General features: G+C 42.8%; 1 protein-coding gene across 1 annotated transcript in view; it reads right to left on the bottom strand.

The window, feature by feature from the left end:
• LOC133258056 (ATP-binding cassette sub-family C member 4-like) overlaps positions 1-19078 on the bottom strand; it is a 296999-nt gene that overhangs the window by 127881 nt on the left and 150040 nt on the right. Inside the window, exons 12-14 of the mRNA XM_061434395.1 lie at positions 18576-18670; positions 18270-18356; positions 9406-9502 (exon numbers count right to left, since the gene is read on the bottom strand). Of these exons, the coding sequence (XP_061290379.1) occupies positions 9406-9502; positions 18270-18356; positions 18576-18670 (279 nt within the window). The remainder of the gene's footprint in view (positions 1-9405; positions 9503-18269; positions 18357-18575; positions 18671-19078) is intronic.

The raw sequence follows: 19078 nt of genomic DNA, 5'->3' as shown, positions 1-19078 counted from the left end.
ATTTTGTTCCATTGATCTATGTTTCTGTCTTTGTGCCAGTACCATACTGTCTTGATGACTGTGGCTTTGTAGTAGAGCCTGAAGTCAGGCAGGTTGATTCCTCCAGTTCCATTCTTCTTTCTCAAGACTGCTTAGGCTTTTCGAGGTTTTTTGTATTTCCATACAAATTGTGAAATTATTTGTTCTAGCTCTGTGAAAACTACCATGGGTAGCTTGACAGGGATGGCATTGAATCTATAGATTGCTTTGGGTAGTATACTCATTTTCACTATATTGATTCTTCCGATCCATGAACATCGTATATTTCTCCATCTATTAGTGCCCTCTTTGATTTCTTTCACCAGTGTTTTATAGTTTTCTATATATAGGTCTTTAGTTTCTTTAGGTAGATATATTCCAAAGTATTTTATTCTTTCCGTTGCAATGGTGAATGGAATTGTTTCCTTAATTTCTCTTTCTATTGTCTCATTATTAGTGTATAGGAATGCAAGGGATTTCTGTGTGTTGATTTTATAACCTGCCACTTTACTGTATTCATTGATTAGCTCTAGTAATTTTCTGGTAGAGTCTTTAGGGTTTTCTATGTAGAGGATCATGTCATCTGCAAACAGTGAGAGTTTGACTTCTTCTTTTCCAATTTGGATTCCTTTTATTTCTTTTTCTGCTCTGATTGCTGTGGCCAAAACTTCCAAAACTATGTTGAATAGTAGTGGTGAGAGTGGGCACCCTTGTCTTGTTTCTGACTTTAGGGGAAATGCTTTCAATTTTTCACTATTGAGGATAATGTTTGCTGTAGGTTTGTCATATATAGCTTTTATTATGTTGAGGTATGTTCCTTCTATTCCTGCTTTCTGGGGAGTTTTTTTCATAAATGGATGTTGAATTTTGTCAAAGGCTTTCTCTGCATCTATTGAGATACTCATATGGCTTTTATTTTTTATTTGTTAATGTGGTGTATTACATTGATTGATTTTCATATATTGAAGAATCCTTGCATCCCTGGGATAAAACCCACTTGGTCATGATGTATGATCTTTTTAATATGGTGTTGGATTCTGATTGCTAGAATTTTGGTAAGGATTTTTGCATCTATGTGCACCAGTGATATTGGCCTGCAGTTTTCTTTTTTTGTGGCATCTTTGTCAGGTTTTGGTATAAGGGTGACGGTGGCCTCATAGAATGAGTTTGGAAGTTCACCTTCCTCTGAAATTTTCTGAAAGAGTTTGAGTAGGATAGGTGTTAGCTTTTCTCTAAATTTTTGGTAAAATTCAGCTGTTAAGCCATCTGGACCTGGGCTTTTGTTTGCTGGAAAATTTCTGATTACAGTTTCAATTTCCGTGCTTGTGATGGGTCTGTTAAGATATTCTACTTCTTCCTGGTTCAGTTTTGGAAAGTTGTACTTTTCTAAGAATTTGTCCATTTTTTCCAAGTTGTCCATTTTATTGCCATATAATTGCGGGTAGTAGTCTCTTATGATCCTTTGTATTTCATGTTGTCTTTTGTGATCTCTCCATTTTCATTTCTAATTTTATTGATTTGGTTTTTCTCCCTTTGTTTCTTGATCAGTCTGACTAATGGTTGTCAATTTTGTTTATCCTCTCAAAGAACCAACTTTTGGCTTTGTTGATTTTTGCTATGGTCTCTTTGTTTCTTTTGCATTTATTTCTGCCCTAGTTTTTAAGATTTCTTTCCTTCTACTAACCTTGGGGTTCTTCATTTCTTCCTTTTCTAGTTGCTTTAGGTGTAGAGTTCGATTATTTGACTTTTTTCTTGTTTCTTGAGGTATGCCTGTATTGCTATGAACCTTCTCCTTAGCACTGCTTTTACAGTGTCCCACAGGTTTTGGGTTGTTGTGTTTTCATTTTCATTTGTTTCTATGCATATTTTGATTTGTTTTTCATTTCTTCTGTGATTTGTTGGTTATGCAGCAGCATGTTGTTCAGCCTCCATATGTTGGAATTTTTAATAGTTTTTCTCCTGTAATTGAGATCTAATCTTACTGCTTTGTGGTCAGAAAAGATGCTTGGAATGATTTCAATTTCTTTGAACTTACAAAGGCTAGATTTATGGCCCAGGATGTGATCTATCTTGGAGAAGATCCCGTGTGCACTTGAGAAAAAGGTGAAATTCATTGTTTTGGGGTGAAATGTCCTATAGATATCAATTGGGTCTAACTGGTCTATTGTATCACTTAAAGTTTGTGTTTCCTAGTTAATTTTCTGTTAGTTGATCTATCCATAGGTGTGAGTGAGTCTCCCACTATTATTGCATTATTGTTAATTTCCCCTTTCATACTTGTTAGCATTTGTCTTACATATTTCGGTGCTCCTATGTTGGATGCATATATATTTATAATTGCTATATCTTCTTCTTGGATTGATCCTTTGATCATTATGTAGTGTCTTTCTTTGTCTCTTTTCACAGCCTTTGTTTTAAAGTCTATTTTATCTGATCCCTTGGACTGCAAGGAGATCCAACCAGTCCATTCTGAAGGAGGTCAGCCCTAGGATTTCTGTGGAAGGAATGATTCTAAAGCTGAACCTCCAGTACTTTGGCCACCTCATGCAAAGAGCTGATTCATTGGAAAAGTCTCTGATGCTGGGAGGGATTGGGGGCAGGAGGAGAAGGGGACGACAGAGGATGAGATGGCTGGATGGCATCACTGACTCGATGGACATGAGTCTGAGTGAACTCCAGGAGTTGGTGATGGACAGGGAGGCCTGGCATGCTGCGATTCATGGGGTCACAAAGAGTCAGACATGACTGAGTGACTGATCTGATCTGATCTGATATTTATGTGCTCTCCACAGTCTGGACCACTCAGAGATGTTCACGGAGTTATACAGAGAAGAGAAGAGGGAGGAAGGAAACAGAGGTGACCAGGAGGATAAAGGGAGTAATCAAAAGGAGATTACAACCAGTAATCAGTTCCCTAAGTGTTCTCCACAGTCCGGAGCACACAAAGAGATTCACAGAGTTAGGTAGAGAAGAGAAGGGGGAGGGAGGAGATAGAGACAACCTGGTAGAGAAAAAGGAGAGTCCAAAGCGGGCAGAGAGCAGTCAAGCCAGTAATCTTGCTCCCAAGTAAAAATGGGTACTAAAGATTGGGTTCTTAAAGGTACAAAATTGATAACAAATACCAAAAAACAAAGATTAAAAATCTAGAGTAGAAGTTGTATTTTCAAAAACACAATATTAAAGAAAAAAAAAAAAACAATCACAAAAATTATAAAATATATATATATATGAATTTTGCTTTAAGAAATAAGGTCTTTTTTTTTTCCCAAAGAAATAGTAGGTTATAAAAATGAAAATTAAAGGAGTAATAGAGGACTTAAATTTTTTTTAATTTTAAAAAAAAGTAAACAAAGATAGTAAAAATAGTAAAAATATATCTAGGACTTTCTCTGGTGGTGTTGTGGGCAGTGTGGGGTCAGTTCTTTTTTGGATAGTTCCTTGATCTGGCTTATATTTCTCAAGATCTATAGCCCCCTTCCTATGTAGTCGGTACTAACTACAGGGTTTTAATCTATCGCACCTGTCGCTTCCAAGGCTGTTCCCTCTGTTTTAGCTTCTTCTATTTGCTGGTCTCTTCAGTGTCTAATTTCTGCCCTGACACAGGGGGCAGTGGTGGACACTTTTTTAGGCTCACTTGTTCAGTCGTGCTGTGGGGAGGGAGGGACGCTACAAACAAATAACACTAGCGTGTGTTTGCAGTGTCTCGGCCACACTGGGTTTGCCCCCGCTCACGGCATGTGTGCTTTCCCTGTCTACACTGCTTAGGCTCTAGGTTGCTCTGCCAGGAACTGTCTGAGGCGGGCCCTGGGTTGTGTGCACTTCCCAGGTCTAAGCCACTCAGGTTCAGGTACTCGAGTAGACCTCAGAGGCGCAGACTCGGTTGGGCCTGCATTTTGTGCCCTTCCCAGGTCCAAGCAGCTCAGGTGACCAGGTGTTTGGCAAGCGCAGTCGCTGCGACTTATCACCTTGCCCATCCCTGCCTCTCGGTTTTCTGGGTGTACAACCGGCGCACCTTCTCAGGCAGATGTTGACCATCCAGAATCCCAAGAAGTCTTAGTTAGCAATGAAGCCTGCTTGCAGTTTGGTAGATAATGCCTCTCTGGGGCCGCAACTGTCCCCTTCTGGCTCTGGCTGCCCTCGCCTGCCTGTCACAGGAGTGGGATGGCCTGCAGCCGGCTAGTTCTGATCAGTCCTTTGTTCTGTGAGGGGGCCTGATAGTGTCTTAGGTTGGGCTTTTCGCATAGCTCTAGTCAGTCCTTTGTTCTGTGAGTGGGCCTGAAGGTGTCTTAGGTTAGGGCTTTTTGCGTGGTAGCTATCCCACAGTCTGGGTTGCTAGCCCAAGTTAGTTCCCTCGGATTGCCCTCGGGGCATTCAGGCCTGGTCCTTACTCTAAGCAATGCAGCCCGCGCCTCCCTGCCCAGCCCCCGCTTGCTAGTGGCGGATGCAGGCATCTGCGCTGCTTCTTCGCTGGGGGAGTTACCATTGGGCACATAATCCGTGGGTTTTAATTATTTATTTATGTTTCCTCCCAGTTATGTTGCCCTCTGTGGTTCCTAGGCTCACCACAGATTCGGCAGTGAGAGTATTTCCTGGTGTTTGGAAACTTCTATCTTTTTTAAGACTCCCTTCCCAGGACGGAGCTCCATCCCTACCTCTTTTGTCTCTCTTTTTTCTTTTATATTTTTTCCTACCTCCTTTTGAAGACAATGGGCTGCTTTTCTGGGTGCCTGATGTCCTCTGCCAGCATTCAGAAGTTGTTTTGTGGAATTTACTCAGAGTTCAAATGTTCTTTTGATGAATCTGTGGGGGAGAAAGTGGTCTCCCCATCCTATTACTCTGCCATCTTAGGACCACCTCTTGTCTCTGCTTTTTAAAATGCTATCTAGGTTGGTCATAGCTTTTCTTCCAAAGAGCAAGCATCTTTTAATATCATGGCTGCAATCATCATCTGCAGTGATTTTGGAGCCAAAAATAAATGTCACTGTTTCCTTTGTTCCCCACCCCCACCCCCACCCCCCCCCACCCCCCATCTATTTGCCATAAAGTGATGGGACTGGATACCATGATCTTTGTTTTTTGAATGTTGAGTTTTAAGCCAGCTTTTTGAGTCTCCTTTTTCACTTCCATCAAGAGACTGACTCTTTAGTTCTTCTTTGCTTTCTGCCATATGGGTGGTGTTATCTGCATATCTGAAGTTATTGATAAATCTCCTGGCAATCTTGATTCCAGCTTGTGGTTCATCCAGCCCAGTATTTCACATGATGTACTCTGCATAGAAGTTAAATATATAAGATGACAATATAAAGTCTTGACATACTCCATTCCTCGTTTGGAACCAGTCTGCTTTTCCGTGTGTGGTTTTAACTGTTTCTTCTTGACCTACATACAGATTTCTCAGGAGGCAGGTCAGGTGGTCTGGTATTTCCATCTCTTTCAGAATTTTCCACAGTTTGTTGTGATCTACACAGACAAAGGCTTTAGCGTAGTCAATAAAGTAGAAGTAAATGTTTTTCTGGAACTCTCTTGCTTTTTTATGATAAAACATGTTGGCAATTTTATCTCTGGTTGCTCTGCCTTTTCTAAATACAGCATGAACATCTGAAAGTTCTGTTCTCAGTTCATGTACTGTTGAAGCCTAGCTTGAAGAATTTTGAGCATTACTTTGCTAGAGTGTGAGATAAGTGCAATTGTGTGGTAGTTTGAATATTCTTTGCATTGCCTTTCTCTGGATTGGAATGATAACTGACCCTTTCCAGTTCTGTGGCCACTGCTGAGTTTTACAAATTTGCTGGCATATTGAGTGTAGCACTTTCACAGCATCATCTTTTAAAACAGCTCACCTGGAATTCCATCACCGCCACTAGCTTTGTTCATAGTAAGGCTTTCTAAGGCCCACTTGACTTCACACTCCAGGCTGTCTGGCTCTAGGTGAGTGATCACACCATCATGGTTATCTGAGTCATTAAGATCTTTTTTCTACAGTTCTTCTATGTACTCTTGCCACCTCTTCTTAATATCTTCTGCTTCTGTTAGGTCCATACCATTTCTGTCACTTATTGTGCCCATCTCTGCATGAAATGTTCCCTTGGTATCCCTAATTTTCTTGAAGAGATCCCTAGTCTTCCCCATTCTATTGTTTTCCTCTGTTTCTTTGCACTGATCACTGAGGAAGGCTTTCTTATCTCTCCTTACTGTTCTTTGGAACTCTCATATGCAGATGCTTTCGCTATTTTCTAACCCCATGAAACAAGACACAGCTAATTCACTCAGTGGCAAACAAAATATGAGGCCAAAATTTCAGGCAGCCTGGAGAGAGCTGATAAAACTTGCGGCTTAGTCCGTGAGAGCAGCTTCCGCAAACCCGCTATCTCCAAGGACCGCCCTGAGGGGCACCAGCGCGTTCAGTTTTCAGGTTCCGAAAAGCCCGAGCAGTAAAAAAAAAAAAAAAAACAAAACCAATCAAAGGAGGGCATCTGGTTAAGGCAGATCAGTAGAAGAAAGTGTCCCATGACCCTACCTTTGACCCCTCTTATCCTATCCCCTGAGGTGGTCCCCTGGAAGAAACCCTATGAAACCTTTGGGAACCATCTGATACTGAAGAATTAGAATTTTATTCAAGATATATTGTGGCTGGTGCCACTTGAGAGACAAAATGCATACACCTTATTTAATGAAATTACCACTTTCTACTTAGTATCTGTAAGCTGCACAAGGAAATTACTAGTGGTACAAAGACAATAATTTCACTCAGCAGCCAAGCCCTGACAATTCCAAGAGGACAAGGGAGCATGCCATCCCCCCTCTGATGTGAGAGAGGGATCAGACAAATAGAAAGGATGGACCCCAAGTCATCCAGGGGTGCTCTCTAGTGGACAAATTGTTGTTCTAAAATTGAGGATGGTATTCTCAAAAGAAGCAATAAGGGGGCCCCAAAACATCTAGGGACTGGCTAAATATGTTATTGTGCCTCTCACCATTCTGTACTCAATACTGCCAATGCAGGGTTTTACATACTAGTATCACCTGCTCTGTGGGCTTCCCTGGTAGCTCAGCAGGTAAAGAATCTGCCTGCAATGCAATTGACCCTGGTTCAATCCCTGAGTTAGGAGTATCCCCTGGAGAAGGGATAGGCTACCAACTCCAGTATTCTTGGACTTCTCTGGTGCATAGATGGTAAAGAATCTGCCTGCAATGCAAAAGACCTGGGTTTGATCCCTGGGATGGGAAGACCCCCTGGAGAAGGGAATGGCAACCCACTCCAGTATTCTTGCCTGGAGAATCCCCATGGACAGAGGAGTCTGGGGTCACAAAGAGTTGGACATGACTGAGTGACTAAGCACAGCACATCATCTGCTCTGCACATGAAGTTAACTGGTCTCAAGCTTAAGAAATCTGAGCTCCACATTCCTGGAGGAGTGGAGAACAGTCTACACATGGAATTGCTTTGAGAGGTAGAGATGCTATGTTTTAATCATCTTTCTTAGAACAGAAATTCATTTGATAAGTGAGAGATTTGGCCATGGGTCTGTTGAAACAGACAAGGGTTAACAACAGAAGTGCTGAGGCGCAGGCACAGACAAACCAAGGGGTGAAACATCAAACAATTACCAAGTCTGAAAAATTCTCACTAATCTCCAACCCACTCCCAATCATGTGAGGTATTGTACACTGAATAGTGGCCCCTTAAAAAGGTGTGTTCAAGCCCTAAACATGACACCTGTGAACTGACCTTATTTGGAAGCAGGGTCTTTGCAGATGTGATCAAGCTAAGATGAGGTCACATTGGATCAGGGTGACCCTAAATCCAATATGACTAATGTCCTTATGAGAACAGAAGAGATTCAGACAAACAAGGGATAATGGCCACGTGGTATCAGAGCAGAGACCACAATACTGCAGCTGGAAGCCAAAGAACACAAGGAAGGCCGGTGCACACCAGTGGCAGGAAGGAAGGATTCTCCCCTGCAGCCTTCAGGGAGAACACAGCCCTGCCAGCACCTGGACTGGGGACTTGTAGCCCCCAGACCAGGGAGACAATAAATCTCTGTTGTTCTGAGGACAGAGAGAACAGACCTGTAGTTCCCAACAGGGAGGGAGCTGGAGAGACTTCAAGTGCGAGGTTTTGGATTAGCAGATGTAAGCATCATATATGGAATGGATAAACAACAAGGTCCTACTGTGTAGCACACAAAGAATTATATTCAGTATCCTATAATAAACCATAATGGAAAAGAATATTTAAAAATAAATATATGTATATGTATAACTGAATCACTTCACTGTACAGCAGAAATTAATACAATATTATAAATCAACTATATTTCAAGAAAATAAAATAAATTTCTGTTGTTTGAAGTCACCCAGTTTGCAATACTTTGTTACAGCAGCTCTAGAAACTGATACTCTAGCCTGAGCCCACACTTCTGTCTTCTCAGCTTTACTAAGACTCCTAACTGCTTCTTTTGTCGCCCCTCTAGTGACCATCAGAGGAATCTCTTAATTCCCACATCAGACCACATCCTCCTCTGCTCTGGACCATCCAAGGCTTCCATCTCACTTCTGGGCTCACTGCCCACTGCTCAGAGACCTGTTCCCTCCACATCCCCCTGCTCACTGTCCTCAGACACTCTGGTCTTCCTGCTGTTTCTCCAACCTGCCAGGTCAGCTCCTTCCTTAAGACCCCCTTGCCTCAGATTCCCTCTCCCAGGTGACATCACGGTCCCCACCTTCATGTCACTCAGACCCTGTGAGACACCAGCTCCTCAGGGAGGCAGCCAGGATGTCACCTTCTTTGTCATATCTGTCCCCATAAGAACAGGAGCCCCGTGTAGGCAGGGCCTTGCCCTCCTGCTGCACAGGCTCCCACATGTATTGGGCACATAGAGACCTGGGCAGTGAGACCAGCAACTGGCAACACCAGCAGAGAGGGTGTCTCTGACCCAGGTGCTTGGCTACCCAACCTTGCTTCCTGTACTAATGGAATATGCTCTTCAGGCAAACTGCATGACAATCATGTGGATACAAACAGGTCTTAGTATCTCTAATTTTCAAATAATACAATTTGACTTAAATCCTGGAAAAGGAAAACAAAAAGTTCTAAATAACATTGCATCATTATCCTTAACAATTTCACTAGAACAGTGATGATTCAGTAGCCTTGTGGTTGTACTTCTATACACTTTAAGCTTCATGTGGCTTAGAGTGTAATAGTGACATTTCTACAGGCCTTTGGATTCATCCTCAAATACCACCACTCTGAGAAGGAGTGTACAACTGAGGGAGAAGAGGGTATTTACCATTAATCCAAGAAGAGTGACCTGTTGGGAGGCCTGGCCTTCAACACATCTGAGCATCAGCAAGTTCCACAGACTTCTAAAAATTACTTACCTTTTTCAATAACAGAAGCTGACTTGCATCTTTTAGGTACTGCCACTGATGAGTCACTAAGATTGTGATCTTCTCATGCAAGACTTGGCAAATACACCTACAAACGTAAAAGGTACAGTATGTAAAAACATGAATGGGGGTGCTTCCAATTGAAAACACATATTTTGAAAACATAATGAGACAAAGACAACACAGGAGTTGAAGATCCATAGTTTAAATACCAAATAAATAATACAAACTAAGTACCAATATAAATCAATAAATCTGACTAAGTCCTCAAATTCATCAGCAGCAAACCTGAATCCAGCTCTGTTCAAAAATTCTACAAACCAGTCCAGTAAAGGAGGCACCAACAACTAGGTTTTTTTTCCCTCAAAAAACTCATCAATTATTTACATGTTTCATGATGATAAACAACTGACCAATACTGAGATTCCAAAAACTGACTGAACTAAAACACTATTTCATCACTATACAGGAATGGGAGAAGAGGAATCTATGTCATTTAAAACTCTGTACATTTTTCTCAAGCAGTTTTCTAAGTGATTGTTTATGATTTATAATGTACACAGTAACAACAACAAATTAATAGACTCTTGGTAACCTTTGCCAGAGTGCGTTTTCTAGACACTTCTTCCCAAATAGCATTAGATAGAAAATGAATGCTAGTGTGGCCTCCATACGTCTCTGCAACATTCCATTCCAACCAGGAAGTAAACTTTTTATTTGAACCAAAAACTTTCTGAATATGAAAATGAAAGATGAGAGTCCAAATGGCCCAAATCACAGGAAATCATCTAACAGCTCAAGACACACAATTCTCTTAGCCAAGACCCCCCAAACTATCCAAACTTAAGTGTTTTTTTTTCACAGCAACCCCCTCAAACTGCCCCCACATTTTAAATGCAGACCCCAAGGAACTTAGCCCCAGCCTATTCCTACAGTGTCCACAACCCCTTCAGAGAAGTGAGTAGCCAGGTCCGAGGCCCCAGTGAGCATGGGCAGGGCTCCAGGCAGGTACTCTGAGTGCCCTGCACCCTCACAAAGCAAATCTCAGGAACATGGGCCAGAGCTCAGCCTGCTGAGTGAGTCAGATGGAGAACCTGGAGGCAGTAGACTGCAGCTCAGTTCCATCAGACAAGCCACTAAACCTCAGTTTCTTCATCTCAGAACAACATCAATGACAATCACGTGTTCTGAGAAGTCTAACCACCAGTCTTCTCAGTAAATGTAAGCTCCCTCCCCACTCCTCCCTAACTACAAGTGGTCATATGCTTTGGATTCAGAATAGAAAAACTCTGAGGGGACCCTCTGGACACAGGGTCTGTGATCAGAAAGAAGATCCTGGGATGCAGACACACTCACCATCATTTCATTGATTCCAAACAGATTTATTTTTACCTTTTGACATTTACCTTACCTTTTAGCTTGTGTAATCTTACCTTTTCAGAGAAGGCAATGACAACCCACTCCAGTACTCTTGCCTGGAAAATCCCATGGACAGAGGAGCCTGGTAGGCTGCAGTCCATGGGGTCACAAAGAGTCAGACACGACTGAGCGACTTCACTTTCACTTTTCACTTTCATGCATTGGAGAAGGAAATGGCAACCCACTCCAGTGTTCTTGCCTGAAGAATCCCAGGGATGGGGGAGCCTGGTGGGCTGCCGTCTCTGGGGTCGCACAGAGTCAGACACGATTGAAGCGACTTAGCAGCAGCAGCAATCTTACCTTTTAGCTTTTGTACCTAAGTTTCTTGACTGAGTAACCCACTCCTCCAGTTAGTACCAAAGTTTTTCATGGAATTGTTGTCAATCAGTCCATAAGTTATGTCCAACTCTCTGTGACTCCATGGACTGCAGCACACTAGGCCTCCCTGTCCTCCACTGTCTCCACAGTTTGCTCAAATTCATGTCCATTGAGTCAATGATGCTATCTAACCATCTCATCCTCTGCTGCCCCCTTCTTCTTTTGCCTTCAATCTTTCCCGGTGTCAGGGTCTTTTCCAATGGGTTGGCTCTTCGCATCAGTTGGCCAAAGAACTGGAGCTTCAGCTTCAGCATCTGTCCTTCCAATGAATATTCAGGACTGATTTCCTTTAGAACTAACTTTTTTGATCATTTTGAAGTCCAAAGGACTCTTAAGAGTCTTCTCCATGTTCACAATTTGAAAGCATCAATTCTTTGGCACTCAGCCTTCTTTGTGGACCAACTCTCACATCCATATATGACTACTGGAAAAACCATAGCTATGACAATAGAGACTTGTCCACAAAGTGATGTCTTTGCTTTTTAATACACTGTCTAGGTTTATCATAGTTTTCCTTCCAAAGAGCAAGTGTCTTTTAATTTCATGGCTGAAGTCACTGTCCACAGTGATTTTGGAGCCCAGAAAAATAAAATGTCACTGTTTCTACATTTTCCCCTTCTATTTGGCATGAAGTGGTGGGACTAGATGTAATAATCTTAGTTTTTTTTTAATGTTGAGCTTCAAGCCGGCTTTTTCACTCTCTTCTTTCATCCTCATAAAGAATTTGCCTGCCATTGCAGGAGACATGGGTTCAATCCCTGGGTTGGGAAGATGCCCTGTAGAAAGAAATGGGAACCCACTCCAGTATTCCTGCCTGGAAAACTCCATGGACAAAGGAGATTGGCGGGCTGTAGTCCATGGGGTTGCAGAGTCAGACATGACTGAGAATACATATGTACACACTTTCACCCTCATCAAGAGGTTCTTTAGTTCCGCTTCACTTTCTGCCGTTAAGGGTTGCATCATCTGCAAATCTGAGCTTGTTCATATTTCTCCCAGCAATCTTGATTCCAGCTTGTGATTCACCCAGCCCAGCATTTTACATGATGTACACTGCATAAAAGTAAAATAAGCAGGGTGACAATATACAGCCTTGACATACTCCTTTCCTAATTTTGAATCAGTCAGTTGTTCCATGTCCAGTTCTAATTGTTGCTTCTTGATCCACATACAGGTTTCTCAGGAGACAGATAGTCTGTTATTCCCATCTCTTGAAGAATTTTCCACAGTTTGTTGTGATCCACACAGTTAAAGGCTTTAGCATAGTCAATGAAGCAGAAGTGGATTTTTTTTTAGATTTCCTTGCTTTCTCTATGATTCAGTGAATGATGGCAGTTTGATCTCTGGTTCCTCTGCCTTTTCTAAACCCAGCTTGTACATCTGGAAGCTCTCAGGTCACATACTGCTGTAGCCTAGCTTGGAGGATTTTGAGCATTACCTTGCTAGCTTATGGAATGAGTGCAATTGTACAGTAAAGTGAACATTCTCGGGAATGTTCTTTGGAATTCATGGAATTGTTTTTCTTTAATTCAAAATACCTGTCAATAGTCCCCAAAGGCAGATGTTAATCAAATATGATGGGCCGCTTTATCCAAGATGGACCAACCGAAAAGTTTTTAAATGTTTTCTTCCTAACATTCCATCATAGATGAGGTAATATAATTACAATGAAGTGATCAGTTGATGATTTTGAATTTCTTCCCAAATAATAATTTTTATCCAAATCTCTAGAAAAATATTTTCCAAGTTTTTAAGAGTAAAGTTTTCCAAGTCATGCCATAAAAAATAATTGCTTCAGTGATGAGCTGTTTACACATTATTTCTAGGTAAGAGCTGTTAACCACATAATTCCCTATATCAAAATAATCCTATATAAATGCTGTGTTAAGAGGGGACGTGGTAGATTATTGTAGAAGGGATATAAGTAATATAGAGTCCCACCTTCATTCATTTGACTGGCTGACTTTGGTTAGGCAAAGGCGCTATCCCAAGTGCTGAGGATACACCCACAGGTCAAGACAGTAGACAACACTATGCACCATGGAGAGGGGAATACACTGAACTAGTATAGAAACTTAGCAGCAGCAGCAGCAGTATAGAAAAATACACTATTGGGCTGTGATGTGTGCTCTGAGGGAAAAGCAAGGTGGCACTGCTGTCTTAGGTAGGGTGACATGGGAGCCCTGAGACTCTCTGGGGAAAAATCCTGGAAGAAGACACAGCAGGTGCAGGGGTCCTGGGGCAGAACATGCTGGGCTGATGAGCCTTCCTGCATTCACTGCTTAGGTTTGCGGGTCGGGGGTGGGGGCGGGGCGGGGGCAGAGGCTCATAAATGGTCAAATGCACCCACTGAGGGCTGTGGGAAGACAGAAGGCATGGGGGCCCCCTGGAGGAGCAGGAGGGAATGGCAGGACCCATCTTCCACCTTCCTTCTGTGTGCTGGTACACTGCTCCCTGGCTCTGGGACAGAGGGACCAGTATGTACAGACAGACAGGGGTGAGGAAGGACCCCCCCATAAATCTAGCACAGCCAGATACTGATTGGGTATGGGGATGAGCTGGGAAGGTTGATAGGGCAGACGGCAAAGTAGCCTGTTCTCTATTTGAGGACCTGGAACTGCATCCTGAATGGCGTTGGGGGACAGGCGGGATCTATGAAGGGCTGGAACAGGAGGGTGAGCTGTGTAGACAGCAGTGTCAGAATCTGATCAGGACAGATCTGAAGAGCAGATGATGCAGGAGGTGGGGGGTCTGATGATGTAGGACTGGACCAGGACACGATCCATGGCTGGACACAGGTGTCACTGCATCAGTTCACCTAAGGCCCCACACCTTATGTAGGTGATAGAACTCACTTAGTGTAATAAGTGTAACAACATATAGGTGTAAAACTTACGGACCTTAATAACCTTGGATATAGATTCATGACTGAAGAAAACTGTTAATGGCTAGTAGAAATATTATTCACTCACTTTTAATACAAAATACTCCCCATTATTAAGCTTCAACACAACCACCATCTCTCATAGCATAATGCTCCATCCAATTTTCTAACTCACTGACAACATTCTCAGTTGCTGCTAAGTGATGTCCTAAATATTGCATTCATGCTCCCTGCCCTAAGTTTCCCCAGAGAATGTGGTTCTGATTAGCAAAGGACAGTCTTAATTAACAAGCTTGCTTCTGTCAAGTGCACATCCAGAGTCATTACATCCAAAATGTTGAGAGGACTTTATAAACACATCCTGGGTTCAGAAAAGAACTTGGGAGAGCTTTTGTGATAGCACAGTGACACTTGACAATCAGAACTCTGTCTCCTCCCTTCCCTGTGATGCAAATACAATAGTCAGCAGAATCTCTTCTTACACTGATGGAGAATTTGTGCAGATGCACACAAGACAGACTGACAGACATTTGTGATTTCATGGTAGGGTATTGAGAACAGGGAGGCTGAACTACTCATGATGCCAGAAGTGGAGGGTGGGGAATCTCTGCCACAGTACTAGAGCCATCACTGAACTCATGACAAGACACGAGGCATTTCTCTAAGGGAAAATTCATCAAGCCATGATCAGGAGAGGATAGGAAAGGGGGTCAGACCAGAGAGCTGGAGGCCATGCCAAGTGTCAGCTGTGCTGCTCTCTTACTTTGAAAGAGTCAGTACTACTGTGCATTTTTTGTGTGGCAAAATACATGTAATATGAAATCTACCATTTTAACCATTTTTAAGTATACACCTCAGTAACGTTAAGTACATTTACATTGCTGTGTAACCATCATCACCACTCATCTCCAGAGCTCTTTCATCACCCCAATACTAAGCACAAGTTACATACAAACTTTGGTAGAACTCGTACAATGACCCTGCTAGTGGATGTGGAACACCAGCTCCTTGTATCCAGAGCTTAGAGCTGCCCCTACATGTCTCTCTCTCACATACACACACTGCTAACTCTGCTGAAATCTTTTTGCTTTGCTAAGTAGCATGAATTGTGAGTTGTGAATGAATTATTTCCCCTACAAATGTATACGCTGATGTCTTAACCTCCAGCACCTTAGAATTTGGTGACAGGATCTTCCAAGAGGTATTTAAGTTAGATGAGGCCATTAGGGTGGGCCAAATATAATCTGACTGGTGTCCTTAGAAGAGGAGACTAAGACATAAGGACAGAGGCACAGGGGTGCACGTGGACAGAGGGAGGACCATGTGAGGACACAGTGAGGAGGATGCTATCAGAAGCCAAGTGGAGAGGTCTAAGGAGAAACCAAACTGCCCATACCTTGATCTTAGACTTTCCCAGCTTCCAAAACTATGAGATAAACTTCTGTTATTTCTAAGCTTCCCAGGCTCTGGTCTCCTGTGAGAGCAACCTGGATGGACACAGCCCCAGCAAACTAACACAGGACCTGACAGTGAGAATTTCCAAATAGCTTCTCTTTGCCAAATACCCCGCCTCTTCCAGGCAAGGACATGTCTGCTGTTTTCCTCACAGCCCTGCTTCCTCCTCCCTCCATATCTGAGCTTCTACTCTTCCTTCAGCAAAGGACTGGGCCCACCTCTCAGCCTCCACACACCTGCCCAGCCTGCAGGTACCCACGGCACTTCCCACCCAGCTCTGGGCAAAGGGAGCTTTCCAGTTTCAATGAAAGCCTCCAGCTGCCAATTCTGCTTTCACTCAGCACTTACTATCCTGTATTAAAACCCTCTAAATGTCAAAAAGCAACAGTTAGAACTGGACATGGAACAACAGGCTGGTTCCAAATCAGGAAAGGAATATGTCAAGGCTATATATTGTCACCTTATATGCAGAGGGCATCATGAGAAATGCTGGGCTGGATGAAGCACAAGCTGGAATCAAGCTTGCCGGGAGAAATATCAATAACCTCAGATATACAGATGACACCACCCTTATGGCAGAAAGTGAAGAACTATAAAGCCTCTTGATGAAAGTGAAAGAGGAGAGTGAAAAAGTTGGCTTAAAACTCAACATTCAGAAAACTAAGATCATGGTATCTGGTCCCATCACTTCATGGCAAATAGACAGGGAAACAGTGGAAACAGTGACAGACTTTATTTTGAGGGGCTCCAAAATAACTGTGGATGGTGATTGTAGCAGTGAAATTAAAAGACACTTGCTTCTTGAAAGAAAAGCTATGACCAATCTAGACAGCATATTAAAAAGCAGAGACATCAGAGACATTACTTTGCCAACAAAAGTGCACCTAGTCAAAGCTATGGTTTTTCCAGTAGTCATGTATGGGTGTGAGAGTTGGACCATAAAAAAGCTGAGCACCAAAGAATTGATGCTTTTGAACTGTGGTGTTGGAGAAGACTCTTGAGAGTCCCTTGGACTGCAAGAGATCCAACCAGTCCATCCTAAAGGAAATCAGTCCTGAATATTTATTGGAAGGACTGATGCTGAAGCTGAAACTCCAATACTTTGGCCACATGATGCAAAGAACTGACTCACTGGAAAAGACCCTGATTCTGGGAAAGACTGAAGGCAGAAGAAGGGGATGACAGAGGATGAGATGGTTGAATGACATCACTGACTCAGTGGACATGAGTTTGAGTAAACTCTGGGAGTTGGTGATGGACAGGGAGACCTGACATGCTGCAGTCCATGGGGTCACAAAGAGTCGAACACGACTCAGTGACTGAACTGAACTGAGTTGCTGACCTTTTCCTCAACCCTCTGTCTTAACAAGCGCCACGTAGAGACAGGTTCCTTAGAGGCAGGAATGAGAGCTGAGCATCCTATTCTCCCTTAATTCTGCCCAGTGTGGGTCCTTACCCTCTCCTGGCTGACCATCTTCCTTTGTAAACTAAGAGGTTTTGTGCAGTGACATCTCTAAGGGCATCGATCTCAGGGCACACAGCAGGCCTTTAATAAGTGCAGCTGGAAGGACTCGTTGGCTTCACCAAGGTGAGCAACAACAAGATGGAGTAGATGTGAATGCTGCTTCAGAATAAGCAAGTTTGTGAGACTTTCAAGAAGACCCATCTAGATTCCAGCAGAGGTCTCAGTCAGCGTGTATTAGGACACATTATACACAGAAAAGCATCAGAGTTTTTCTACCTCAGGGATTCAGTGGTCAAACAAGAACTACCAACAATAAATCCCATAAACACAAAGTGAGAGTCAGGACTTAAGCCAGATTCTAGATACCTAGTTTCAAATTCAAGTTGACCCTACATGTGGGTCTAAGTATTCATTCTACTAAGCATCAATGAAACAATGTTAATGTTTGAGGCCATATGCTGGTGAGGAATAAATCACTTTGAAATTCTAGACTTTAGTAAGAATTTCAAATCGACGGAATGACAAGCATAATAACCCAAAAAGGCCTTTCCACAGAAGTCATATGTCAGTACTAAAATCTTCACTTTTAACATGCCTTAAACAAATGATGGAGGAAAAGAACTGGCAGCCAAGTAGCAGGTCACCTAGTCCCATTCTCCAATTTAAAAAGCATACATCATCTTTCTTCTTTTTAGATTTTTTTTTTTTTTTTGGCTGTGTCAGGCCTTAGTCACTTCATGCAGCATCTTTTGTTGCAATGCAGACTCTCAAGCTGGGTGTGCAGGCTCTGGAGCATGCGGGCTCAACAGTTGTGACATGGGCTTAGTTACTCCATGGCATATGAGATCTTAGTTCTCCAACAGGGATCAAACCCATGTCCACTACATTGCAAGGCAGATTCTTAACCACTATGCCACCAGACCACCCTATTCATAGTCCTTCTTATCCCTAGGGTCTGGATTCAGCAACTACAAGTAGCAGGAGGAAATCTCCCATCTATCCCTTACTCCCTAAAGCACAGACCCCACTGTCCTCTGCACACTGGAAGCACCTTCTGTATTTTCCTGCCCTGACCTTAGCATGATGCAAAATTTCTCTATGATGGATCTTCTGTGGAGGGAAGGGAGGGAAGAGAGAGACACCAGGCAGAGCGAGTTGAGTCTCCCAAAGTACAAAGGCTTTCCTGGGCTCTCTTCCCTGGTCTCTACAGGGTTCCTGGAAAGAAGAAATGATAGAAAACAGGAGCAAACTCACTGTTCAAACAAATGCCTGCTGACTTCTGTGTCCACTGAACTGAGCGGATCATCCAGGAGGTAGATGTCTGCATCCTGATACACAGCTCTAGAAAACAGAGAGATGTCAAGAGAGGACACTTCACACTCTTTGAGTCCCATCTATGAATCATGACAGTGTTCAAAAACTATGTTCATTCCAAGAGCCTAGGGAAAGAGCCAAGACCCTGCTTCACACAGGCCCACCCAGTGAGCAGAGTCTGCATGCTCACTTCCACTAGGAGCCATGGAGAAGGAGGGGCAGGATGACAACTGAAATGCCATTTACCTTGCAAGGTTGACCCGGGCTTTCTGCCCTCCACTCAGTGTGGTTCCTCGGTCTCCTATGACAGTTAGATCTCCATTTTCCAGAAACTGTAAATCCTACATGGAAAGAGAAAAGGGAAAAAAACAAAGAATTAAAATGTGTTGTCCTCCTGCCATCTTAGCCCTTCAGTGTTAGTACTTCATAAAAGTGTTTGATCAGCAGCAGTGTGCTTATTTTCATAGCAACTAAATTGTGACTTTGAACATTAAAAAAAAAAAACAACTCAGGAATGTTAATGTGTTTTAATTGTATATTTTTTTCACAGCATTTATGCATTTGACCATTATAACAGGTATTTAGTGAGCATTGATTATACAGCAGACATCGTTCTGTACACATGAAACAAAGTCTCAGAATTTCTTTCCATGGTGGGAGACGGACGACATGTAAAATTAACCTGAGCACAAGTACTGAGGATGAGAAGGAAAAGGAAGCGGGCTCAAGGGGATGGAGACTGAAGGAGG

Source organism: Bos javanicus, chromosome 12 (genome assembly GCF_032452875.1).
Source record: "Bos javanicus breed banteng chromosome 12, ARS-OSU_banteng_1.0, whole genome shotgun sequence".
In the NCBI taxonomy this organism is placed as follows: domain Eukaryota; kingdom Metazoa; phylum Chordata; class Mammalia; order Artiodactyla; family Bovidae; genus Bos; species Bos javanicus.
This window is presented reverse-complemented; position numbering and strand designations above follow the sequence as displayed.